Genomic DNA, 26741 nt, shown 5'->3' with positions numbered 1-26741 from the left:
CAGGAGCCCACAAAAAAGGCGGTGTCTTCGGAGACGTTAAAAAGACGAACGTGAGATAAGAAGTAACGATCAGATCCAAAATTGCATGTTAGTCGACTTTTACGATCCTGCATGCCCTGATAGGGCTACATGTACATGCACCATTCTATTGCTCTATATGCAGGATTATTTTGGTGCTTGGTTTGTAATAGAAACTGCCATCCTACTGGCATGTAAATATATTTGAACACGACTAATTTGTAGAGATTGGTTTTTATTGTCAATCATGAAACGATAGATGTTTTGCACCATTGAAAAGATTTTTCCTGTAGTGAATTTTCCGTTGTTCAAGACCAAATATCAGACAAACACGTAGGAAAATATCCACAGACGATGTTAACACATCAAACGTTAATCCTCAGCTCACTGTTCACGCATTAAGCGTTAATCCGCCTATCAGGTGTTGGCATATCAATTACTAATCTTCTTAAAATGACGTTCTCACATTTAGTGCTAATTCGACTAATCTTACACGTACTGACAAAGGCATTCTTTAATGGTCATGTATAAATTCATCATCCATGGCCAATGCCTAAAAGAGGTTTACATTTGTATTTTGTTTTCTGATTAAACTGTTCAAGAATATTTAGTTCCTTTTCATACATCTGTTTCCATTGCTCTTCGGTTTCATGGTCATAACCAATCAAATGGCACATCCCATGTAGAACCATCACCTATATAAAGAAAAACGTGACATTATTATCATTTTATAATTAAAATCATCAAAATACATCGTAAAACTCATCTCAGTCATTCTAAACTTTAACATCATTCCAGGGGATACCCCGAAATCCCAAAACTGGCACGCTAATTTCCGTATTCATTAATTTCCAGTTAGCGATCCGCTGTATTTAGATGTGTACAAGGATTATAGGTAATTATATTTGAAAAACGTATATCAAGTATCTCCTGTGGGTGCGGGGCGCGCGAGGGGGGAGAGAGTGTTACGCAATATTGTGGACCTTTGCCCCCCCTCCCCCCCCCCCATTATGTTTCATCTTCATTCCCCAATAAAGATTTCTCTGTTTTACCCAGATCAAGACAGACTTCCTGCACGCGTAAAAATTATTCGCGTGATAAACCGGAAATCGTAAAACGTCATATGCATATAAACATTAACCTGTGCAGTCCAATTGGACAATCAGCATCACATTTGACCCGGAGCTCCTGCTTCACGCACATGCTAAACTTTAAAGTAATGTTTATCGTTTATCGCAATCGGACGCCCACGTTCTTTTACTTATTTTGTTGATGTTTATCACATAAAAAATATATTTAAAAGGTTTGATGTGTTAATTAATGCTTTTTTGACTTCGAATATTTCAAAACTATTTAGATTCGTGCTTTTTCATAGTGCAACAAGTTTAATTTAGGTTTTGATAAAGTTTCCAATTTGATCCAGTTAAATATTTGGCTTTTAACATTTTTGTTAAATTTTGTGAGAAATTACAGGGGCAGAAAAGGGATCATTCCCTACCTTGAGAGTAGAACAGGGAAATCTCTCTCGGAGGAGATTCACGACAGTCTAACCATCGGCAAGCCTCGGGTTAAACAGTCGTGAATCTTCTTGAGTAGCTAATGATTAGACAGTCGCGAATCTCCTCCTAGGGTAGAGATTTCCCTGTCCTATCCTCAAGGTAGGGAAAGATCATATTAATCCATGCTTATACGAAATAGCGGATGTGCATAAAATGTGTACGTATTAGGTATAAACCCACAAACGCTAAAAGTGTATTCGAAGTGGTGTCGATCAAGTATTTTTAGATGTTACATATATGGGAAATGCCATTAGAGAAGAATAGGAGAGATACTATATCAAATCTAGTCATTTCCATACAACCTACATATAGTGTGTTCATATCCATGTTTACTTTCTATATTCAAATATTCCAAAGCATTCCTTTTCGATATCATATAACACAATCAGCTTTACGCCAAAGTCGTTACCGGCGACACAACAATGTTTCAATCATATTCGCAATTTGAACAAACATGAATCATGCAGACTTCACCTATAGTAATCTAAGATTGCCACATGGCATGTATCTTTGGTCAACAACTACATGATAAGTACATGTGCATTGTTTGACAGATATTACCTCGGCACCGAGAAATACTTCCAATACGAGGAAAGCCCCTGTATAAAATCATATATAAAAAATTAAAAACCAAATATATTCTAAAATTAGTATAATCCATATGGAGAAATTAATGTATGTTTAAATTTTTGAAATATAAATTAGCTGAAATGGGTTTAATTGAGATTAAAATTTAGGGATCCTCCGGAAGTGTTTTTTGACCGGAATTACTACATGTAGCTTTACTTAAAGCGAATCGATGGCGCGTATTCAGGCAAACACGTTGAAAAATCTACAACAATGACTTAAAGGATATACAAAAATAGCATATTCTGCTATTGAGATAGGAATTGTCAAGTTCGTGTAGGTTTAAAGAAAATAAATGTGTACAATGTTTTAAAACTTTGGTTAAAAATTCATGCAAATTTTCAGGTATTTAGCTGTGGTTACCCATAACTATCTCATGCAAGAATAAGCGCAGACATTAGATAAATCTTAAACTATCACAATGGAAATGTAATTGCTGTGCAGATTTATTATATATATACATTTCTACAGGTACTTCCTGCAGTTAAAATATTATACTTAGAATTCTAAAACGTGCTTTTTTCATAAATTGTACTGATCTGCTTGTAGTGAGTTATCTTCATATCTATGACGTCATTGTTATGTTATCTATTATGACGTCATTGTTATGTTACCTATTATGACGTCATAGATCCCGTGTTGAATTGTTATCAACATCAAGCTGCTTCACAACCAGATTCTTGCTGCACGCTATTCATTTGCGGTGTTGTATTTATAGTGTTTATCAACGAAATTAAGAGCTACATCAAACTGTATCCACTATGGAAGGTGAGTTATTGTCTCGAGTACTTGTACTGTGTAATTATACGTATTTGTTAATTGTTATATATATATATATATCAACGGATACCTATTCAAATTAATCAACATAGATTGATTGAAATGCAATTACTGTAAACGTCCATGTTTTAGAGGTAATAATATTTTAGAGTATTGCGTGTAATCTAATTACGTAAATACCATGTTTTGTAAGTCTTAGATGCAGCAATAATTGTAAATGCACAAATACGTCGTTGCGCTAACTTGTTCAAAATCGGTTTTGCGCCCAAATCTTATTGTGTCGGTACGTTTACATATTTTTTATTTCTTTTTTTTTCTGTGTCTTTTGTTTTGTTATCAATAACCTACGGTGCATATTGTGTAAATTACTCGACATGTACTTTCCGCTTATAAAATTGTATCTCTTAATCAGTTTTTCTTGAACTGGAGATTGAGAATACGATCAGGTCGAAACTTAACCTAGAACATGTTTTTTTTCTTGTCGCAGGTTTTAGGACTAACACAGAAATCGCCACCTTGGCAAAAATCGACGAAATCAAATCTAGAGATATACTGGACGAATGTCTTAGAAATTTCTTAGACTCATTTACCAGGGACAAGACTTTCAGAAAGAGTACGGGTAAGTCAATAAGGGTTGGTTTTAATTACTATCATATGATATCTCCATCCGTTCTATGCGACGCGTTGAGTGTTTTTGTATTGAAAAAACGTGGTATATTGCATGTTTGCGCTATGTCGACCAATACACGCCATAGTGTATAAAATGACAGTTTGGCCTCTGCATCCGGTAACTCTAAAAACTGTTTCAATTTTACACGGCGGTCGTAAAAGTAATTAGGGCTGAAACGATTAGTAATTTTTGTATTCGATTATTCATTCACATGTAATCGATTACTAATCGATTAATCGTTTGAATTGAAGGCAACTATATTGTTTCACTACTGACTACTGAAAACGTCCGCCATGTTTTGTTATCAAACTAATCATAACACCTACTGTACGATATGACAGAGCACAAGCCTTACATAGTATAAGCCTACCAACAAATAAGAATAGATTTATTGACAAAACAAAACGTGTTTTATCCCAAATAAGCTCTGAATTCCGTTCCTGTATCATCTTCCGTAACATCGTTTAAATCAAGTCTGCTAACCCGCTGTTTTGACGTGACCTTCACACGTACGACTAGGCCTAATAAACCAAATCTGGATCGCCAGGGAGCGACATGACCAAATTTTCGTCAATGAACTTTTTTATTTCCGTGATCAAAAAAATAAAATAAATCAAAAACTCTTGTCTTCAATTAGAATATGAATAAAAACATTCTTTTTATATGATAAACACATGCAATAGTAAAATTTAAATGTTTCAAGATTACTGCTCCTTCCGCTCCCGAGCGTCCCGGCGGCGATTAGGCCTCCGTGACGTAACAACATGGAGTCGATCGCTAGTGAAAATTGGCGAACAGCGTGTTGCAAGCTTTCTCATTACATCCACTTTTTCATTGATTAATGACTTTAACTTCCACAGAGACGTAATTTAACAAGTATTTCTCACATCATATATGCTTTGTTGAGTTCAAAACATGTACATAAAGAGATGAAACTCCAGTCGGAATGGCTTACTCAGAAATCCATGATCTGTCAACGTGTTTAGTTAGCTTACAATGCACTTGCTATGCATGTTACGATTAACGATTAATAAAATCTTTAATCGATTATCAGCGATTAGCTTCATTAATCTAATCGCCTCCGATTATTCGAATAATCGTTTCAGCCCTAAAAGTAATACATATATATATCTTACAATTATCAGAATTTGTCTTCTTGTTTTCAGCGGAATTTCTGATGAGAATTGAGTACATCAAATTGAAGCAAATTGCACCAAACCCACTGAACGATTACAACTGCGGTAAGTTTGACTTCAGGATTATTCAACTCTAATGTTTGGTGAACGTTATCTATATTATTTCACAAAGAAAGATGGAGATTTAAATTGGATATTTACCAACTCTGTTTTAAAACGGAATTACATATGTTGCATTAAAACACTAATTTCGAAAAACAATATTATTCGCGTTTAACTTTATCTGAAGAGGATATATTAAATTGTGACATTAACGTCTCACTGCGATTTGCCTGTAACAGATATCCCATCAATTATATATTGTGTTTGATTATTTTCAAGGTGTCATTATCCATCCTCCCCCGGCCAGTAGAAATGACCTGATGACCCCAGAATGGGCACGACATCTTCCATATTTATCAGGTAGGCCAATAAAATGTATTTCTTAGCACGAACTAAATCAAATAGGTTGTAGAATCAAATGATGTCATATCCAGGTTATATGAAATGTTCACATCAGGCCCATAAACACTTATTTTGAAGATGTTCATACATGTGAATAGAAAATTAACAAATAACAAACATCTACATCTTATTATCTATTTACCTGGAGGCTGTCATCTTGTTTTAATTATGCACGAAAGAAAATTATCATATTTAATACAAAAATTCACTCGTTAAGTAAAAAAAAGTAACATTGTGTATGACTAAGCGCTATATAAATATTGTACATGCTCTTTGATCCAGACAGTGCAGGTGCCGCCATTATCCTATATTTCTCATTTACAATTTGCTTTGTGTTATCATGGAGGATTTACACACATATATACATGTATATGCATTTGAATTGTTAGATGTATGAATCCTTTGGATCTATCTCAATCACATCAATTTTTTTTTTTTTTTTTTTTTTTTTTTTTTGTCATTTTGAAGGCTTTATGGAAAGTTCAATTTACATCAAACTGAAGCACATAGCACCTAGTCCACAGAAAGGCTTCCATCATCGTAAGTAGATTAAAAGGACACCGAAAATCTAGGTAAATCCTATAAATGTTCAAAACGAAAGTAAAATAATCATTTTGATTTTGATTTGATAACACATAAAGCGTCAACCAAAATATAAATCATAAATGAGTCGTTTCAATTTCAAGTTGACGAAATTCAGAGATATCGTGATTTGTTTTAGGTTTGAGGTTTGATTTAATGGGATGCGTTGCTCTTAACATTTTACTTATATCGATTTTTCAGCTTCAATTGTTCCTCCTGCTCCCGCTAATAGAAAGGAAATGATGACTCCCGCCTGGTCAAAATATCTCCCGGATGTACCGGGTAAGGTTCAACACATAAGCATAAGCGTCTCGGAAATTATATTCAATTAGTAGCACATGTATACTCCATGCCCTTCATTCAAGAAACCTTTTTTTTCTGTTCGCAATAATACCATGTCTGCTACAAATATGTTTGTTTTGGAACTGCAAGGATAGTAATATTTCTGTTCTTCATGAAATAATAGATTAGTACAACAAATGTGAATATATATTGTACATTGATATATATTCTAACAGAATCCAAAACGGCTCTAAGCAGTTTCCCGATCATGGAAAAAGAGAAAACAGAACTGAGAGAGAAAAGCGACAATCGGAACAAAATATGGCACCAGCTCTTCTACAAGAAAGATTACTCCAAAACCGAAAACGGTATGCAATCTTCATCTCGATATTTTATGTTTTATACCATTCCTTTATTTGAAGTGTGTTAAACCTCTAATTAGTAAAAAGTTCGTCCGTCGTCATAATTTCAAATCTGTTGAAGCTATAAATGGACGAAATTTCTAATAGACGCAAACAGCTGTTAAGATCATTGCTAAATAACAGAGGAATTAAAAAAAATCAAGACAACAACTTACATTTTTATTGGTATTTTGACGGTAATCAAAGGTCATAGATGAAACATCTTTCTTTAAAACATCCCTAGGTGTACTTCAAGGAGATGTCACCAGTCCTTTATTTTCTAACACTTAAAGCCTGCTAATTAATTCTTCTAGATATATTGGTGTATTTACAACATCGATTTGACGATACTAATTTTCATTACAGAAACTGGGTGGTACAATGTTATGAAGAAATACAGGCCCTCGAAATCGCTACACGACATTATACTTTCAGTAAGTACATGTAGCTTTGCCTGAACAACATTCCAGATATGACTACACTTTTTTTGTACTTGTTGAAGTTATTGATATATTTGAATGTAAGGTTGAGATATGTACGGTCTACGACCTAAGTTTAAAGCGAATAGTCGGACAAACAAAGGCTAAAGTCGGTAAAAAAATGGTGTTAATATATCCAGTGTAAATTCTTATGCAATAGAAAAATAAAATCTCCCATCAAAATCGCTGTGTATGCGAAGAAATTAATATATATTATAGGCATCCCAATACGTCTTCCCGACGGGCTATCAGTGCAGTTCACTCTTAACATATCGTGTTGACATATCCACGCAGTCTCGTTTTCAAAGAGTTAGGCGAATTTATATTTAGAACTGTGCTAAATTTACACGGGGCTTCCCCATAATTTCAGTGGTCAAAACTGGACACCGTAAGCAGAACTTGACCATCATTATGGTATACAATGACTTTTGGAACGCCAAAGGACGCATTAAGACTGGTTTCCTTTGCCCGACTATTCGCTTTAATTAGTGTTATCAGTAAAATATATACATATCGACACTATACATATGCCAATTAAAGGATATTACTGTTGAACGATGTCTATTATGGATTACTTGGATTAACTCCCTGGATGATAAACGTACTTTAAATGCTACTACAACAGATTTTCAAAGCAAAATTCCTACTGAAATTTCAAATTGAAGTTCATTACATTTTTTAAATAAAAGTTAAATTTGTCAAGACTTTTATGTTCTTTATGAAAATATTTACGATTATTTGTTTATTTTTAGCGTAAAGTAAGAAATGACGTCACCGGCTCCCCAGTCATCAGCAGTTACAGCGCGCGATCGAACAAACGGATACCACGATGATGTTTTTCGAACAATTCAATTACAATTAAAATGTGATGGACACATGTAATCAGACATTCGTTCTGTTGTACTGACGTTGGAAGTCAACAAATGCAGAAACGATTGATTCATGGCGCATATAATGAACTCTTTTAGAATTGTGTTTATGTTTAATTTCTTGTCCGCCATTTTAATAAGAAACTGTACAGATCTATTTTTCATATTTTGATATGCATTGTATTAATTTTATAGATTACAATATTAAAGACAAATATTAACGAACTACTTGTTGTTTCTGTTTATGATAATACCAAGCATTTTCGGAACTTAACCGACAGTCGAGGCAGTTTCGGTTCGTAATAATTGCTCATTAAAAAGACAATGGCCGGGAATAACTCATATATAGACCAGATCGAAGAGTTCAGTCTATGTAATCTGCTCATTATTATTTTCGTTTTGGATCGTTCCATTAACTTGGTTTTAGAAGAAGAACTTCCCGTTCACGATTGTTTTCTAACGCAGTCAAAAGTAATAGTAGTGACCGCAGAATTAAACCAAAAATAAATTTCTGGAAATCCCCTTTTGGGCACAAGATTACATAGAGAGGTGAATTTTTCGGAGCCTGCTGATTGGGTATTAATGGTGCATTCGATATTAGTGATGAATAACCGGACTTAAAAACTTCATTTAACCTGGACAGTGGCAAACGTTAATATTGTCATCTACGGAAAATCATTTGGTTCTATGGTCTTTAGTATCTACAATGTACCGTTATATGCTAAAAACACATTTGTATAATTGCAGCTGAGCATAAATCAATTACATATTTCTTTTGCATTTTACCAGTAAAACATACATTTATATGTTTTACTTTATCATAAACACGACACAATTACTATTTCCTTAAGTTGGCAAACTAAAAGTAAAGGAGGACGACTCAAAACAGCGCCCTGCTGGATGAAATGTTTAAAATTAAATCAATTCAATAATATAAAAAGAAATTATACGTTATAAGCTCTTCAGCAAGGATCTTATTGTGTCCATGTCCGTACGCGTATTTGCTTTCTATGTTCAAATGATATAACACAATCAGCTTTACGGCGTTACAGGCCACGCAACAAAGTTTCAATTGTATTCGCAATTTGAACAAACATGAATAATGCTGTAAAAACTTCAATTACAGTAATCCAAGAAAGATTCATGACAACCATGTGTCTTTGGTCAACAACAAGATACCAAAAGAAAATTGCACATGGAATTTGATATGTACATGATTATTTGACAGATATTACCCCCTCTGTATATCCCATTACAGAGAACGGCCTGACCCCGGGAAATACTTTCAATAAGTGGGTAATCTCTATTTAGAATTAAAAACCAAACATATTCTAAAATTGCTCTATTCAATATGGAGAAATCAATGTAAGTTTCAAAGTTTTGATGTGGCGCAGTGGTAGAAGGCGCAGGTATGTTTGGCTAGGCGATTGGGTGCCGTAGATCGTGAGTTCGAGGCCCGGATAGGGACCGAGTCAATAAATTGTCATGTTTTGTTAAATTGTGTTTCTTTGATATTTAAAGTTTTGAAAAATAAACATAGCTATAATGGATTAGAACAAGGAAAACAATTGGGATCCTTCGGAAGTGTCTCAATGGCGCGGAAATGCTAGCTTTGCTTGAAATAAAATCTATGGAATGACGCGGATTCAAGCAAAATCATCGAAAAATCCGCAAGATTTACATATACAAATTTGCTCATTCTGCTATTGGCATAAGGTTGGTCAAGTTCAGGTAGGTTTAAAGAAAACAAAATGTGTACGGTGTTCCAAAATCATGCAAATTTTCAGTTATTTACCTTAGATTTCACATGTATTAATAAGCGTAGAAATTAGATATATCTTTATATAACTATCATAATGAAATTGTAAACGTTGTGCAGATTAATTCGATTTATACTTTTCTACGGGTATCTCCTACAGTTAAATGACTATACTTAGAATTCTTAAGCATGCTAATTTTTCATAAATTGTACCAATCTGCTTGTAGTGAGTTATCTCCATATCTATGACGTCACTGTTATGTTAGCTATTATGACGTCATAGATCCCGTGTTGAATTGTTACGTCAACTTCAAGCTGCTTCACAACCAGATACTCGCTGCACGCTATTCATCTGCGGTATTGTTTTAATAGTGTTTTATCAACGAAATTAAGAGCTACATCAAACTGTATCCACTATGGAAGGTGAGTTATTGTCTCGAGTACTTGTACTGTGTAATTATACGTATTTGTTAATTGTTATATATATATATATATCAACGGATACCTATTCAAATTAATCAACATAGATTGATTGAAATGCAATTACTGTAACGTCCATGTTTTAGTGGTAATCATATTTTAGCGTATTGTGTGCAATATAAACACGTAAATACCATGTAAATGCACAAATACGTCGTTGCGCTAACTTGTTCAAAATCGGTTTTGCGCCCAAATCTTATTGTGTCGGTACGTTTACATATCTTTTATTTCTTTTGTTTTTTTCTGTGTCTTTTGTTTTGTTATCAATAACCTACGGTGCATATTGTGTAAATTACTCGACATGTACTTTCCGCTTATAAAATTGTATCAGTGAACTGCTAGAATTCTCTTAACCAGTTTTTCTTGTCGCAGGTTTTGAGACTAACACAGAAATCGCATTCTTGGCAAAAATCGACGAAATCAAATCTAGAGATATACTGGACGAACGTCTTAGAAATTTCTTAGACTCATTTACCAGGGACAAGACTTTCAGAAAGAGTACGGGTAAGTCAATAAGGGTTGGTTTTAATTACTATCATATGATATCTCCATCCGTTCTATGCGACGCGTTGAGTGTTTTTGTATTGAAAAAACGTGGTATATTGCATGTTTGCGCTATGTCGGCCAATACACGCCATAGTGTATAAAATGACAGTTTGGCCTCTGCATCCGGTAACTCTAAAATCTGTTTCAATTTTACACGGCGGTCGTAAAAGTAATACATATATATCTTACAATTATCAGAATTTGTCTTCTTGTTTTCAGCCGAATTTCTGATGAGAATTGAGTACATCAAATTGAAGCAAATTGCACCAAACCCACAGACCGGTTACAACAGTAGTAAGTTTGACTTCAGGGTTATTCAACTCTAATGTTTGGTACTGAACGTTATGTAAATTATTTCACAAAGAAAGATAAAAAATTAAGTTAACACTAAAAATGACTGATAATGGAGATTTAAATTGGATATTTACAAACTCTATTTTAAACGAAATTGCATATGGTGGATTAAAACACTAATTCGAAAAACAACATTTACTCGCGTATAACTATATCTGAAAAGTATTATTAATTTGTACCATTAACGTTTCACTGCGATTTGCCTGTAACAGATATCCCATCAATTATATATTTTGTTTGATTATTTTCAAGGTGTCATTATCCATCCTCCCCCGGCCAGTAGAAATGACCTGATGACCCCAGAATGGGCACGACATCTTCCATATTTATCAGGTAGGCCAATAAAATGTATTTCTTAGCACGAACTAAATCAAATAGGTTGTAGAATCAAATGATGTCATATCCAGGTTATATGAAATGTTCACATCAGGCCCATAAACACTTATTTTGAAGATGTTCATACCTGTGAATAGAAAATTAACAAACATCTACTTCTTATTATCTATTTACCTGTAGGCTGTCATCTTGTTTTAATTATGCAAGAAAGAAAATGACCATATATAATTCAAAAGTTCACTCTAAGTAAAAAAAGTAACATTGTGTATGACTTAGCGCTATATACATATTGTACATGCTCTTTGATCCAGACTGTGCAGGTGCCGCCATTATCCTATATTTCTCATTTACAATTTGTTTTGTGTTATCATGGAGGATTTACACACATATATACATGTATATGCATTTTAATTGTTAGATGTATAAATCCTTTGGATCTATCTCAATCACATCAATTGTTTTTTTGTCATTTTGAAGGCTTTATGGAAAGTTCAATTTACATCAAACTGAAGCACATAGCACCTAGTCCACAGAAAGGCTTCCATCATCGTAAGTAGATTAAAAGGACACCGAAAATCTAGGCAATCCCATAAATGTTCAAAACGAAAGTAAAATAATCATTTTGATTTTGATTTGATAACACAAAAAGCGGCAACCAAAATATAAATCATAATGAGTCGTTACAATAAGTTCACGAAATTCAGAGATAATGTGATTTGTTTTAGGTTTGAAGTTTGATTTTATTGGATGCGTTGCTCTTAACATTTTACTTATATCGATTTTTCAGCTTCAATTGTTCCTCCTGCTCCCGCTACTAGAGAGGAAATGATGACTTCCGCCTGGTCAAAATATCTCCCGGATATACCAGGTAAGGTTCAACACATACGCATAAGCGTCTCGGAAATTATATTCAATCAGTAGCACATGTATACTCCATGCCCTTCATTCAAGAAACCTTTTTTTTTGTTCGCAATAATACCATGTCTGCTACAAATATGTTTGTTTTGGAACTGCAAGGATAGTAATATTTCTGTTCTTCATGAAATAATAGATTAGTACAACAAATGTGAATATATATTGTAAATTGATATATATTCTAACAGAATCCAAAACGGCTCTAAGCAGTTTCCCGATCATGGAAAAAGAGAAAACAGAACTGAGAGAGAAAAGCGACAATCGGAACAAAATATGGCACCAGCTCTTCTACAAGAAAGATTACTCCAAAACCGAAAACGGTATGCAATCTTCATCTCGATATTTTATGTTTTATACCATTCCTTCGTGTGTTAAACCTCTAATTAGTAAAAAGTTCGTCCGTCGTCATAATTTCAAATCTGTTGAAGCTATAAGTGGACGAAATTTCTAATAGACGCAAACAGCTGTTAAGATCATTGCTAAATAACAGAGGAGTTCAAAAAAATCCAGACAACAACTTACATTTTTATTGGTATTTTGACGGTAATCAAAGGTCATAGATAAAACATCTTTCTTTAAAACATCCCTAGGTGTACTTCAAGGAGATGTCACCAGTCCTTTATTTTCTAACACTTAAAGCTTGCTAATTAATTCTTCTAGATATATTGGTGTATTTACAACATCGATTTGACGATACTAATTTTCATTACAGAAACTGGGTGGTACAATGTTATGAAGAAATATAGGCCGACGAAATCGCTACACGACATTATACTTTCAGTAAGTACATGTAGCTTTGCCTGAACAACATTCCATATATGACTACATTTTTTGTACTTGTTGAAGTTATTGATATTCGAATGTAAGGTTGAGATATGTACGGTCTAGGACCTAAGTTTAATTAGTGTTATCAGTAAATTATATACATATCAACACTATACATATACCAATTAAAGGAGATCACTATTGAACGATGTCTATTATCGATTACTTGGATTGATAAACGTACCTTAAATGCTACTATAATGTATGTTAAATTGATTGATTGACAACAGATTTTCAAAGCAAAACCACTACTGAAATTTCAAATTGAAGTTCATTACAATTTTTAATAAAAGTTAAACTTGTCAAAACTTTTATGTTCTTTATGAAAATATTTACGATTATTTGTTTATTTTTAGCGTAAAGTAAGAAATGACGTCACCGGCTCCCCAGTCATCAGCAGTTACAGCGCGTGATCGAACAAACGGATACCACGATGATGTTTTTCGAACAATTCAATTACAATTAAAATGTGATGGACACATGTAATCAGACATTCGTTCTGTTGTACTGACGTTGGAAGTCAACAAATGCAGAAACGATTGATTCATGGCGCATATAATGAACTCTTTTAGAATTGTGTTTACGTTTCTTGACCGCCATTTTAATAAGAACCTCTACATACCTATTCTTTATATTATGATATGTATAATATTAATTTTATAGATTATAATATTAAATACGAATATTCACTAACTCCCTGTTGTTCTTGATTTTTTAAAATATCATCAAGAATGTTCGGAACCTGTCTGAGAAACAAGTCAGTTTCGTTTTGCAATAATTTTTCTAATTAAAAAGGCATTTCCCGGGACAAACTGAAATATAGACCATAACTCTATGTTATCTGCTAATAATTGTTTTGGTTGTGGATGTTTTAACTACCGGCTTGTTTTAAGGTGCCGTTAAAGTTAATAGTATCTACCGTTAAATTTTAAATAAACACATTTGTATTATTTCAGCTGAGCATAAACGTCAGTTTGTCTGAGTTGAGCTTAGTATAGTTAAATTGCATATTTTGTATACATGTATAGTGCACTTTAGAAACAACTGTCTTTAATGACTTTTATCTACTCCATCAACATACATGTACCTACATACTCATCCCCTGAAAACCATATATGCTACAAATTGGGAATAGTGGAAATCCCATAGTATCATTTTTGACTGTTTGTTATCAAAAGGTAAATCAAATTTTGCATCTTACTATGCAGTAAGACATCGATGTATATGTTTTACTTACGATAACGTAAACACCACACAATTACTATTTCTTCAAGTCAGCAAATTTGAAATAAGGAGGACTCAAAACAGCACCCTGCAGGGTGCATTTTTTTAAATTTGAATTATAAGGAAATTATACGTTATACAGTCTTCAGCAGGGATCTCTTTTGACCCCCCTCCTCCCCCCTAAACTATAAACTTTTTTTTTTAAATAAAGAAATGTGTTCAAATGACACTGCCTATTAGTCCGCTAAACCTGTCTATATTATTAGGCTTTTTTAATTTTTTTTTTTTTTGCCTAATATAAAAAAAAATAATTTAAAAAAAAACCTAATAATATAGGCAGGTTTAGCGGACTAACTGCCTATATACATGTAAAGACAACAATTTGAACCTAAATGATAATGGCATTAACTACAATTTCCCTAAAATAATGAATAGAAGAACATGCAATATAGAACTTTACTTACACTAAGTGTCTCCTCCAGCTGTTCTCGGTGTAAATCAGCGTGTTTATGTATATAAGGAATACCCAACATAAGATCTCCCAATAGTCTCCTGTCTGGCTCAGCTATCTCTGGGAAAGGTTTATTTGGGTCCATGCCCTGTGAATTCGGACGAAAAGAAATTTATTAATTATATGTCGTATGTTCTTTTATCAACACGTTACTTTTTGTAAACATGAGCGATTCTAGTTACATATGAACAACCAATAAATTTACAAGATACAGTATATATATCGTTAGCCTTTGACAATAAAGTCCGTTAACTCCAGTGATATATTATACTAATATTATCGGATATTTAGATAGAATACTGTAGAAATATGTAGTATTATTGTAGAATTGTAATGAAACACCAATCAAACGAATAAAAAGACAATGTACACACTCTAACAATAATTAGGGGCCAAGTCAGCATTGCGAGTGCGTTTTTGGCATAGTTACGGTAATTTATCCAATCGGTCTGCACGTGGATACTTCTAATAGATATAGGGCCGTTTTCGTTTATTCGGAACAACCGGTTCGACCGTTGGTTAAAGTCATTATTTCAAGTATAAATCCTAACGGAGGGCTTTTAAGGCTCATCTGAAAACAATACAAAATCACCAGATCAGTCTTTAATTAATAAACGAACAACTAGGTCCAACCAGTCAAACCGTATAATCGAAAACGGCCTAGGAAACAGAAACAATATTTAAATGGCGATATTGTACCATTGTGTTGATAGTAAGTATACATACATCTATAAGAGGGAAAGCCAGAACGTCTGTCGGTCCGTCGACACCTCGATATGTTAAATTCGCATCAGATATGGAGTCATCGTCAACACATTGTATCCCCATGTGGAAACTAGTCAACCCCGTCAAGCGTCGTAAATAACGTACATCCCTCTCCAGGACCCGTAGATTCAGTCTGACTGACCTCTGTAGGTTATGGATGATAACGGACATTGAAAAACTATAGCTACATGTAGCGATTCACAAAGTGAAAGTAGAACATTACTTTCGGAATACCTTTGATATTTTCATAAAGAGACGGCAGACTGTCTAATTTTCGAGTCGGACTTTAAAACAAAACCCAAGCTACCGGAATATCTCTGGGTTTTTCATCAAGAAATGAGTAGCATTACAACAATAGGTAATAACGTATATTTATGTATAAATTTTATTCTTTTATTTTCAAGTTTACATAAAAAATAGACATGTAGGTGTATAAAATAAATAAAAAAAAAAAAACTATTTTCACGCCACTGTTCCATCTTAAACGAACACAAATCGTCACTATTGCTATCAAAAAAAGAAGGAAGGTTATGCTAAATCAACGCTATATTTTCTTTAAATTATGTTAATTTAACGCGTTATTTTTTCCATTTTAAATTTTAACAATTCATACTTTAACATAATAAAAACGCACTTTCTGTCAGAATAACTTCATCAGTTGAAATTTTAAGAAGCTCCAATAAGTTTTTAGGTGCATTAATTACGTTACAGTCATTATTTTCCGAGAAGCACATCCGCGTCCTTTGAAAGATGGATGACACAATGGTTATTTATGAAGAAATAAATACGGATTCAAGCGTGTCTTTGTAAGCAAATAAATACGGTAGCACGATTTATCACATACTGTGACGCATGTGGATCGCTGCACTTGACACTCGTACAAGTATACACACATTGACGGTGTTACATGTAGCACATACACATACGCGGATACTCATACAGTTGCATATTTAGCCAAATCACGCATTTCATGACGATATGCAATTATATCACATATGGTGTATCGGAAACATATAATATATATATATATAAATATATATATATATAAATATATATATATATATATATATTTACCTGTGTATTTGATCCAATATGCACCAACGTAGCTATAAATAAACAATACAGAACAGGAATTTAGTTATAAGGCTCAGCCTGTTTCATTTTCAGTGATATTAAAAACTTTTATGCGAAATACCCAATCACATGCACAAAACTTAATTCACGATTTCCTGAAAGAGATCGTTTAGATTATACAACGCTATTTTACACGTTTAATCTCATTCTTTGTCCAAAAGTCCGATAAGTCGCAATTCGGATAATGACTATATTTAGTACAGGTATCGTCTAAAGTGAGAGACAAAGATATATTTGTACATGTAGTTGGCCTATTTACACTCATTTGATGTGTGCTGATCACCACATGTAATAGGCGTATAGCAGTGAAAAATATCTGGGGGTGATTTTTGTGGCCTATTATTGCATATTTATGCGCCATTTGTGATTTTTTGGGACTTTTTTTGTATTTTGGGTTTTATTTGGTCAATAATGCTATTGCTATACATCTTATAGGTTAGTTATGCGGTAAAATGTGACCATGATAAAGAACTAACTTACAACTGACCATAGTTTAGGAGCAACCAACCGGTATATTGCACATTATAATGTACACATATATAGTTCATATATAGGTACCACTGTATCTATAAAAATGTCAAGAAGTAAAAAAAATGACTCTTGAGTATGTTGCACTAATCCTCAAGACGCATTTTTTATATAAATTTTCCATTTAAGACTGAAATTTTCGGCAATAATCTCGTGCCATTTTCCCCTTTCAGATACAATATGATTTAGCATTTGCATCAGGCGTCTTAGAAATTTGAAAATATTTGTATTTTTCTGAAGCCGTGAAAAACATACTGTAATTACACTCAAACATGTTACCCATAAGTTCTTTAAAGTTCTAAGTACCGTAATATTCATACTAACGAAACAAGCTTCCATATTATTCTCGGCCACCGAATGTTACCAACATCTTTAGAATTGTAATAATTACAATGGAAAGGTTTTCATTAAACACAGATAGATAAAAGCTCAAAATTATTTTTACAGTCAAAAATCATTATGTTCATGTCTCCGTTGCAATGAAAGGAGTACATATAGTTAGACCACCTGTGGTTAGACCATGCATTAAGTTAGGTTGCAATCCACAATTTTCCATTTAACATTTTACAGTGTAACGGCGTTACTAGTAGTTATAAAGTACCAATGTTTAAGTTAGTTCAGTTCAGTTATTTATTTCTGTGAACCATTTGATTCATCAGGGGTCACTTATTGTGGTAATAAATCGAAAAAGACACCCCCCCTCTCCAAAAATTAATATATATATATATATATATATATATATATATAAAAAATAATGCAAAAACCGTTTGTATATTGCTACATAATAAACTGTCTGGTATACCATTTAGGTCTAGAATTTCAACACTTTGTATATCTATACGAATCCGTATTGTATCATGCTATCATGCATTAAAGACTGCTGTCATCTTGTTTAATCAGTAGCTAGGCCATTCATAAAGCATTCAATCATAACTATCAGGTTGTCGTATTGATATAAAAAAAAGTCTGATCTGATATTTATAGGCGGGAAGAATCCATCTTTAACACTGTCAAGTGTAAACACGGTCCTTTGATCATGACGAATAGTGCAACAAAAGCAGAATTAATGAATTCAATAAATCACAACAATTGAAGCTAGAGTAACTTTCGTGTTTAGATAGAACAAGTCATGAAATATAAAAAAAGGTTAGATATCTAAAAGTTTAACAAGTATTTTTCTATCATGCATGAAAAGAAAATAAGGTGACAGATATTCTCCAACAATTTTTTTTTTTCCATTTTCCTTAATGTCTTCTGAATGTATTTTTTTTAACATAATTTTTTAGTTTTCTTTCATTCTACACTACAAAGTCCAGTCCGGTTTAATGTGTACCGTTTTGAAAAAAAAAGTTTTTACATTATGTTTTGTGATATTTTGAAAGCTTGCCATTGCATATTGGGTACTTTGGTTTGATGGGGAAATTACAGCTGATAGAATCTAGCTCCGGGATCATGAAACAAATTTAAGTTTAGACTTACCCGATCAAATCTGACATAACATTTTGTAATGCCATTTTTGATTGGCTAAGTCAAAACTTTAAGATTGTTTTAGACTTAAGAAGGAAAACTATTTGCTTGATAGACGACAGACGGCATTTATAAATATTTTTGATATGATTTCGGTCAAACTCGACAACGGTTCCACAGGGATAAATTCTTTTTCTTCTCCTCTTTTTCTAAGGTTAATGTATCTATGCAGATGATGCATCACTTTTATAACTTTATGGTCATGTCTTGAAATGGAAACCGTTTATTTGAATAGAGATTTAGAAAAGTTAAACGTGTGGTCAAAATATGACTTGTTTCATTTCATTTCAAACTATTGATATTGAGTTCAACGCAGATTTATCCTATGTCTTAAAAATTACCTGGAAGTGAGATCATATATAGGCAATATATACATGTACATCAGTAATCTGAAATATAGTTTAAGTAGGCAATGTCTTTTAAAAATATGATTCAATTCAGTTTTAGAATAGGGGTATGAATTATATAATGGGTATATACCCTAGATAAATCTGAAATGTCAGAAAAATCACAACGGGAAGCAGTTCGTATTATATCCAATATATACTTTCTGAATCAAAACTCTTTCGAATCGTCGTATGTTTGTTAAAACTGCAACACTATTTTACACATGATCTTTTACCACTTGTTGTAGCAGGAAAATATCCGTTATGCTTTGGAAAAAAAACAGTGAGTATATAATTATGCGATTCAGTTTGCTGTTTTAATTATTTTTGTTTATTCCAGAATTACTACATTGTATATGTATATTTAAGACCATTTTGCTTACGTTTCTGGGACTTGTTGCCAAATAACAGATTTTGTTTAGAACAACTTGGTTTTCTTGTATATTGTTAGCACGAGCTTTTTTTTTCCGCATACAAAAAAACCATATCTAACACCGATTTTCTGCTCAGTTTGATTTTTTATTGACCAGATATGACCATTTTTTATTTGGATTCGTGACTTTATTATCCGGTGATGGCAATCTTAAGTTAGTCTGTTGATTATGTTGGCAACATTTCTGGACTAGGTCAGAAAGCATGACTCAAACCACCTGTCAATCATCGGTCACTTATATATATACTGACCAGTTGTTGGTCAATCAATGACCAGATATAGATCACCCATTGGTTGATCTGTGGTTACTCATTGTGTACTAATAATAAACATTTATTGTTTATTCTATAACGTTTCATGTCGACAATACATGTCCATAAACACTTCTGACCGTGTAAGCATTCTAATGACGATGTTTATCCACTGTTAACAACATTACCAGGAAACTATATGAGAGCATTTCCTATAAGAATTGATTCTGATAAATAGATCCACGAAGAATAGTCTGTGAGATTCCAGGAAATAATAAGGATAATTTCCTCCCGGAATTGACAACTCAATACGATACCAAAGAGGCATACACTGTCAAACAAGATTGCTCAATGAATAAAAATTCTCTCTACTGATACTTTACGTGTACTTCAAAAGATATTGCCTAACATTCTATAAAATAATCAATAGTATAATTGCATGCATATTTTCATTGCATATACAATGCAATTGTGCACATAAAAAATTCCATTTCAAAATTGATTGGAATTGTTGTAAATATATTTAGTTTCACACAATCAAAGTTTATAATCTTAAACAGATTAGGCCAAATTGTGAATTCGCGCATTCTACATTTCGAATGACTATACAAACTACAATGTATATGCAGAAAACAAACTAGCGTGCAATTTCTTGCGCAAAAAGCACTAAAAACTATTTTTGCTTAATTTGTCTGTTAACAATGTTTGCACACCTAAGCACTAACAATGACCGTATCTAAATTTAAATTATGGGATGCAATTCCTCAATATCGTAACCATCATTGCACATTTAAAAAAAATCAATGGATAAAAAATGTAACGAAAATAAACGAAAATAAAAAAAAAACAATTTTTAAATTATGATTTTTGTGTCAAAATATTACCATATAGTATATAAAAACCGAAACATCCATGCATTCCCATTTTTATGTTGCATCTTAAAGTTAATGATTAAAACCTATTTTGTCTTTTGAACAAAAATCACATGGCACTGTTTCCTGTTAGATGATTACTATTGTGATAAATAGATAATATAATTTAAAACTTCGGATAAGAACGTCACTTACCTATGTGTACATAAAACATAAAAAATTACATAATTATACAGGTGTTACATGTGCAGATGGTATTGAAAACATTATCAAAGTTATGGATTATATGTGCATAATGAGAAAACTGCACAAATGCTTTGTCATTACGATCTGTAAGTACTTTAAATAATGCAGTTTACATGGACATATCCGCAATTACACATTCATCAGACAGAAAATGCATGCACATCTTCTGCAGTATGCCTCGGGGATAATGACAATTGATTGAACAGCAATAAAAACTGTCGGGAGGTGTCCTCATGCGGTACTGCGTCATCTGACACCTTCTCGACGAAAGAGTAATTCTTCATGCACATACATGTATTGTGTATATAACAATTACTTCCCGAACAGGGCCTTTCTGTACAATTGGGGGCAAAATAAAATTTATTCTGGAAAAAATGAAAAGCTTTCTCATATTGTTTTATACTATTAAGTATATATTAAGAAATTATACGACATACATTGTAGGTGTTTCAAAATTAAAAGTATTTCCTTTAATAAATCATTATACATGTATAGTTCCCCCTCATTGGGCCCCTTTGTGAGGGTCACTGCCTATATATATCGAGATCCAATTGTATATTCTTCAGTGCTTTCTTTGGACCTCGAACTTACCGATTGCAATAGAAAACACTCAAAAGACACAATGCAAGTCCCAGTTGTGCTAACAATCTTAGTTGTCTGTCTGTTAAGTTTAACCCACGCACAGTGGTGGGGAGACGACTCACACGAGAGATTTGACGACTACGGGGACTACTCCCCATGGGCTTATGGTGGAGGGAGAGGACATTTCGGAAGAAGACGATTCAGCTCCTGGGGTAGCGATGAAGACGATGATGACTGGAACATATACGGAAATATGTTTTCCAGAGGTTTCAACCGCGGATTTGCACAACGTGCAGCCCCGCGGAGGAATACGTGGGGTGTCCAATCCAGCCGCCGAACCACACAGAACGCGTGGGATTCACCCAATCAGGGACGATCTCAGCTGAACTCATGGTCATCACCAAATCTTTTGACTTCAAGTAAGTGCCACTCTAAACGTTTTCTTTTTAAATGCGGTTTTCGTTTTTATCAAGTTCGTTAGTGTTTTGACTGGTATACCAATGCAATGTATATTATCACAACAAAGGTGCACAATGTCAAAATATTTCATTTCATTTCAACAAATTTAAGTCAAAAGGATTTAATAACAGGCAAAGCCTATATAAATGCTTTCCTTAAAATGTCAAAATATTAGGAATGCGTTAAGATAAAGTACAGTTACTTGGGGTTTTTTTTCTAATAGAAATTCAATGATATAGACAGCCAGTTTAAATTTTGCTTAAAGTTTATGTGTAAACGCCATTCAACAATTTGCTCATCCACCGGAAAGTAAATAAACAAATAAAAACATATTCTGTCCTTGAAATAGAGACCGCACACTTTGTCAATTTGATGTATAAGGTCTAGGTCTAGGACATTGACAATGAAATCAAGTCATTCGTAGCAAGTTTGTAATTCAGCAGTATTTTTATTTTGCTAAACCTAAAAGTCACAGATTCATTCACATTTTTATCTAAAACGTCATTTTATGTATTGTGTGAAACAATCATTCAAATTAAAAGTGCAAAACTGAAGTCGACAGTTTTCTTCTATAACATTATCCATAACAGTAGTTTTGAAAGCTTAGTCAATATACTCGTTGCTTGTTTCTGTTATTTAACCTAGACATACGCATGTACGCGGTTGAAGATTTATGCGTTTTTAGATAAAACGAGGAAATTTCAATTTTAGGGGTTTTAAATTTTCGCGACTTAACTTTCTACACATACGGTGTAAGATTGAACCATTTATTAAATAGTTACCAGACACTGACCGCTGGTCGGTGATTTTTCTCCGGGTACTCCAGTTTTCCTCCACCATCAAACCTGGCACGTTCTTAAATGACCCAGGCTGTTAATATGTCGTTAAACTAACAAAACCCAAACTCAATATTTCGCGATTCTAACCATGTCCCGCAAAATCGCGAAAATACTATCCCCGCGAAAATAACCGGCTACATGGTATCTCATATATTCAAAATGAGATGCGTCTATTCGGGATTTGTTTTTTTATCTTCATGGTATATGGTATATGTTGTAGAAAAATAAATGTTTTCCAAACGTAAGTATAAATTGGCTCTCTTTGCTTAAATGGGTGATGCTATATTGCAGGTTTGCTTTTGATTACATGTTATTGCGCTTTAACACAATTAAATATACAAGCACGCAACATATCCAACATGGGCAAGAGTACATGCCTCGGAGCTCAAAGTCATAAAACTTGCTCTCTCAAATGTGAACATGTCGTGATGTCAAAAATGTCCTTTATTCCGTTCAGCACTGGAAACAAGACATGTGCTTCTTTCAGGATTCATTTTTCAATACTTTGTTTTTGTAAGCTGGATCCTATCACAAGATTATTTGGTGTACCGTGTTTTATTCTATATTACGAGCAATATGTTACTAGGGATGAGGAAGTCCTCTGATCTAGAACTCTATGACATGTTCTAGTTAAGACTATTGTAGAGAATTGGCTGTTTTGTTTCGTTATACCACGGTAGATTTATATCTATCTTAAGGTCAACATTGTAATCACATTTAAGTTGCTAGAAGTAGAAATACAAATCAACTATAACTTCTTTGATTATCGTTGATATAAAGAATTTGAATATTTTGAGTTTATTGCAATATAACGTATCAAAACGTTCAAGATGGATTTCACCTAGCTTTTCTTGTGTTTCTTTGTACCTGAAGATGGCCAAGAGGCCGAAAATTTGTGGAAGGGATATTTATACTGTTTAATGTCAATATAACGTAAATTGAAAATTTAAAGAAAAAACCAAACGAATCAAGAACAGCATATAAATACATAGTGCATGTTCTCACCAGAGGTCGCTGGCAAAGATATACTTTTCAGATATTTTAATTATGTCAATATGTTTATCAGGATATAAATCTGCCATTGGAAACAAATTATAATAATGAATTACGTTCAGTGAATCATTGAGAAGAAACCATACGTTGTTTAAAAAAAGATGTGTCTGAAACAGAAATTGATATATCAATCATTCTTTTTATGTATACTAATTTTTTTTAAGAAATGCATATATTTAATATGACCATGACGCCCAAATGTGTTTTACATTGTAATTCCAAATATAAAAGTGCATTTGTCAATGAAACCTGCTGTCAATATAATATGTGAAGTTTGCAATAAAAACCTACAAATATCACATACAGCATTTTTGATCTGGTAATTATATGACGCATATCATTAAAATGCTGTAATAGCCACTGCATCAATATTGTTGAATGAAGGGCTGGCCGTTTATCAGCCCATGCATAAGTGTTTAAATTATCTTTAACGTGCAAATATAATTTGTCGATCAATAAATTAAAATTTAAATGTCATTTAACATCGCAAAATATATTTAACATTTAACGTTGATATTTAATAGCATTAACGACGTAGTTACAAAAAGAAGATGAATGTAGGAGTCTTTGAACCTAACTAATTGAATAGGTTGTCACATTATGTCATTTACTTTTTTGTTGATAGGGTCCACTATTTTACAATTACTCATATAGATGTAGTAATAGAAGTATATGTAGCTAATGAGCTGTAAGCCCAATATATTTCTTTTACATTTTACACGTTGTTTCCCATGCTTTACTTATAACATATATTTCTTTGCTGTAATTTTCAAGTCGGTTGTCTCTATATTCTTAAAGTTTTAACATGTCACCACGAATTATTAATAATTCAAATGCAGAATTACCTTAAACCATTATCAGCAACTACTTACATTTACATGTACAGGGTATAAGGAGCCGAATTAAAAGACTTAAATAGTTTTTAGAACCGTTTAAATCAAGAATCTACCATAGAGCTATTTTTCTTCTAGTGAGTGATTGAATACGCAAGTACGATAAAAGAGAAAATTAATAAGTGTTTTTGAAAAAAACATCAGCATTCTTTTATTACACATCATGTTGTTCGATTAGTTACTCTTTTCCTTATTCTGTCCTTTCTATATTGTTTCAGTGTGGATGATGAGGGATTATGACACGCCAGATTACTTCGATTTTTTCGGCTAAATGACGTCACTTCCGGCTGTGCATGCATTCATATGCTGAATCCAAGTTCACCAACAGCGCCCTTTTGAATTCCGGCATCCAATGTCGCCCTTTTGTCTCATTGTTTGTTTTCGAATTTGACTGATGTTTGTCCCTTTTCGCTTTATTATCTTACGAAGTTTGTTTCGTGACTTGTTGCTCACTATTAAATAATTTACACTACAATTTTGTTTATTTTGTTTTTAAAGTACATACTGTACGTAGTCATTTCAATCTCAAAATGCAATAATTGGCAAAAATGATGAATTTTTTCTACCAATTCATTTGAAAAGTGATTGCTGCACGCTCACAACCGATGCCTTATTGTTATATTTGCAGAAGTAAAATTTCCTTTGTCGAATAAAAAGCAAAGAAAAATTATTTAACGAAAATGAAACTGCATGGCATACATGGGTTTCAGACTAGATAAGCCACCACAACCTCTACAACAATGATTCTGAGTATTGCTGATCTCATGTCGATCTATAAACTAACTAACAGTTTCTACATGGTATTGACATACTGTGAAATTTACATGACAAAAATGGACCAACTAGCCCCATATTCTTTGAAGCTACACGCGGTGTTGTAGAAATAAATGGAGAAAGTACTCAACTTGAGTTCAGATAACGAGTTTCTAAAACAAATAGAATTATGGTGACTTGAGCTTGGTCTCCACCGTAACTAAAATGTGTCCTTGATTTTGAGTATAGCCAGTAGGGAACTAATAAATGCCCAAGATCACATCTGTCAGACAAACAGTTTCACTTACTTTCAATATGTCGGACGAACACCATACTGTAGATACTCAACGATAGATAAGGTTGCAATTACATGTTATTGACAGGAATCCGGGTCTAAATGCCAAGCAGTTTGTTGTTTATACACATAACGTGTTTAATCAGATGAATTTTACATCTTTACAATGAAAAAAATGAACTCACTGAACACATCCAACACTAAAATAACCATTATTCATACATGTATGTGGTAACAAAAGATGAAAAAAATAATTACATATAAAACCATGGTAAGGCCAAAAAAAACCAATGTGTCTGTTTAAGGGTTAACCCGACCGACCCTAATTTTTTACCCCCGAACCTATTTATATTTTGTTTTCTACGAAAAAAAAATAAAAGTCGGGATTTCGATCTGAAACTCCGGTTCGGGCCATTATTTTAGAGTGAAAGACACACAAAAAATATAAAAGTCCTCCGACCTACCGACCCTATTTTTTTTTTGCCCAATGTAACCCTAAACAGACATATGTTTTTGGCCTAATATTTATAAAGATACACCTTGAATACACTGGATGACTCCAATACTGTCCGGTATATCCAGGCCTTGAATTTTCCTGGGAGACAATTCTTCTTAACTGCCTTCATCCATTCATCTCCTTGCTTCCCCATCTCTACGACACTGCTCCTCTCATTGAGTGAACCATCAAACCATGGCCACTTGTCGAGGCTCTTCACTGTCTTCTCTGTGACTGTTGGGATGTCCACTCCCCCGATCTTAAAGCTTTCCTTTTTCACCTTGCCTGCTTTTAGAACGATATTCCGAGACTTGACTGGTTTGAAGTTCATGCGGGCCCAAGTGATTATCTCTTCTAGATCCCTCAAAGCCC

At 33.4% G+C, this 26741-nt stretch overlaps 4 protein-coding genes across 5 annotated transcripts; 3 read left to right on the top strand and 1 right to left on the bottom strand.

Moving 5' to 3' along the window:
* Nucleotides 1-228: 228 nt before the first annotated feature.
* LOC138314294 (endoribonuclease YbeY-like) lies at nt 229-15865 on the bottom strand. The gene is made up of 3 exons (XM_069254560.1): nt 15584-15865; nt 14811-14945; nt 229-713 (listed from the first exon to the last, which is right to left on the bottom strand). The coding sequence occupies exons 1-3, from the start codon at nt 15791-15793 to the stop codon at nt 555-557; spliced, it is 504 nt and encodes a 167-aa protein (XP_069110661.1). The 5' UTR covers nt 15794-15865; the 3' UTR covers nt 229-554.
* Nucleotides 2966-8111, top strand: LOC138312632 (uncharacterized). Its single transcript, XM_069253430.1, has 9 exons — nt 2966-2972; nt 3472-3603; nt 4821-4895; nt 5172-5252; nt 5763-5834; nt 6078-6158; nt 6395-6526; nt 6926-6993; nt 7791-8111. Exons 1-9 carry the CDS (start codon nt 2966-2968, stop codon nt 7869-7871), a joined length of 729 nt encoding a protein of 242 aa, XP_069109531.1. The 3' UTR covers nt 7872-8111.
* Nucleotides 9933-13764, top strand: LOC138314293 (uncharacterized). 2 transcript variants are annotated; one of them, XM_069254558.1, is made up of 9 exons: nt 9933-10089; nt 10519-10650; nt 10912-10986; nt 11299-11379; nt 11860-11931; nt 12170-12250; nt 12486-12617; nt 13010-13077; nt 13479-13764. In XM_069254558.1, exons 1-9 carry the CDS (start codon nt 10083-10085, stop codon nt 13533-13535), a joined length of 705 nt encoding a protein of 234 aa, XP_069110659.1. In that variant the 5' UTR covers nt 9933-10082; the 3' UTR covers nt 13536-13764. The 2 variants fall into 2 exon arrangements, with proteins under 2 accessions (XP_069110659.1, XP_069110660.1); XM_069254559.1 differs by lacking the exon at nt 10519-10650 and having other exon boundaries at nt 9959-10089.
* Nucleotides 15866-21553: 5688 nt separating the features above from the next.
* LOC138314292 (uncharacterized) lies at nt 21554-25300 on the top strand. Its single transcript, XM_069254556.1, has 2 exons — nt 21554-22000; nt 25044-25300. Exons 1-2 carry the CDS (start codon nt 21622-21624, stop codon nt 25094-25096), a joined length of 432 nt encoding a protein of 143 aa, XP_069110657.1. The 5' UTR covers nt 21554-21621; the 3' UTR covers nt 25097-25300.
* Nucleotides 25301-26741: the final 1441 nt, after the last annotated feature.

Source organism: Argopecten irradians, chromosome 2, assembly GCF_041381155.1.
Source record: "Argopecten irradians isolate NY chromosome 2, Ai_NY, whole genome shotgun sequence".
Lineage (NCBI taxonomy): Eukaryota > Metazoa > Mollusca > Bivalvia > Pectinida > Pectinidae > Argopecten > Argopecten irradians.
Note: the sequence above shows the minus strand (reverse complement) of the source record. Positions and strands in the feature narration are given on the sequence as shown.

Coding starts and splice junctions, on each gene's coding strand:
- LOC138314294 (XM_069254560.1), bottom strand. CDS start 15,793: ATGTCCGTTATCATCCATAACCTACAGAGGTCAGTCAGACTGAATCTA. Junction 14,946..15,583: donor TGGCTTTCCCTCTTATAGAT/GTATGTATACTT, acceptor CCGAATTCACAG/GGCATGGACCCAAATAAACC. Junction 714..14,810: donor AGCTGGAGGAGACACTTAGT/GTAAGTAAAGTT, acceptor TTCTTTATATAG/GTGATGGTTCTACATGGGAT.
- LOC138312632 (XM_069253430.1), top strand. Junction 4,896..5,171: donor ACTGAACGATTACAACTGCG/GTAAGTTTGACT, acceptor ATTATTTTCAAG/GTGTCATTATCCATCCTCCC. Junction 5,253..5,762: donor ACATCTTCCATATTTATCAG/GTAGGCCAATAA, acceptor GTCATTTTGAAG/GCTTTATGGAAAGTTCAATT.
- LOC138314293 (XM_069254558.1), top strand. Junction 10,987..11,298: donor ACAGACCGGTTACAACAGTA/GTAAGTTTGACT, acceptor ATTATTTTCAAG/GTGTCATTATCCATCCTCCC. Junction 12,251..12,485: donor ATATCTCCCGGATATACCAG/GTAAGGTTCAAC, acceptor ATATTCTAACAG/AATCCAAAACGGCTCTAAGC.
- LOC138314292 (XM_069254556.1), top strand. CDS start 21,622: ATGCAAGTCCCAGTTGTGCTAACAATCTTAGTTGTCTGTCTGTTAAGT. Junction 22,001..25,043: donor ACCAAATCTTTTGACTTCAA/GTAAGTGCCACT, acceptor ATATTGTTTCAG/TGTGGATGATGAGGGATTAT.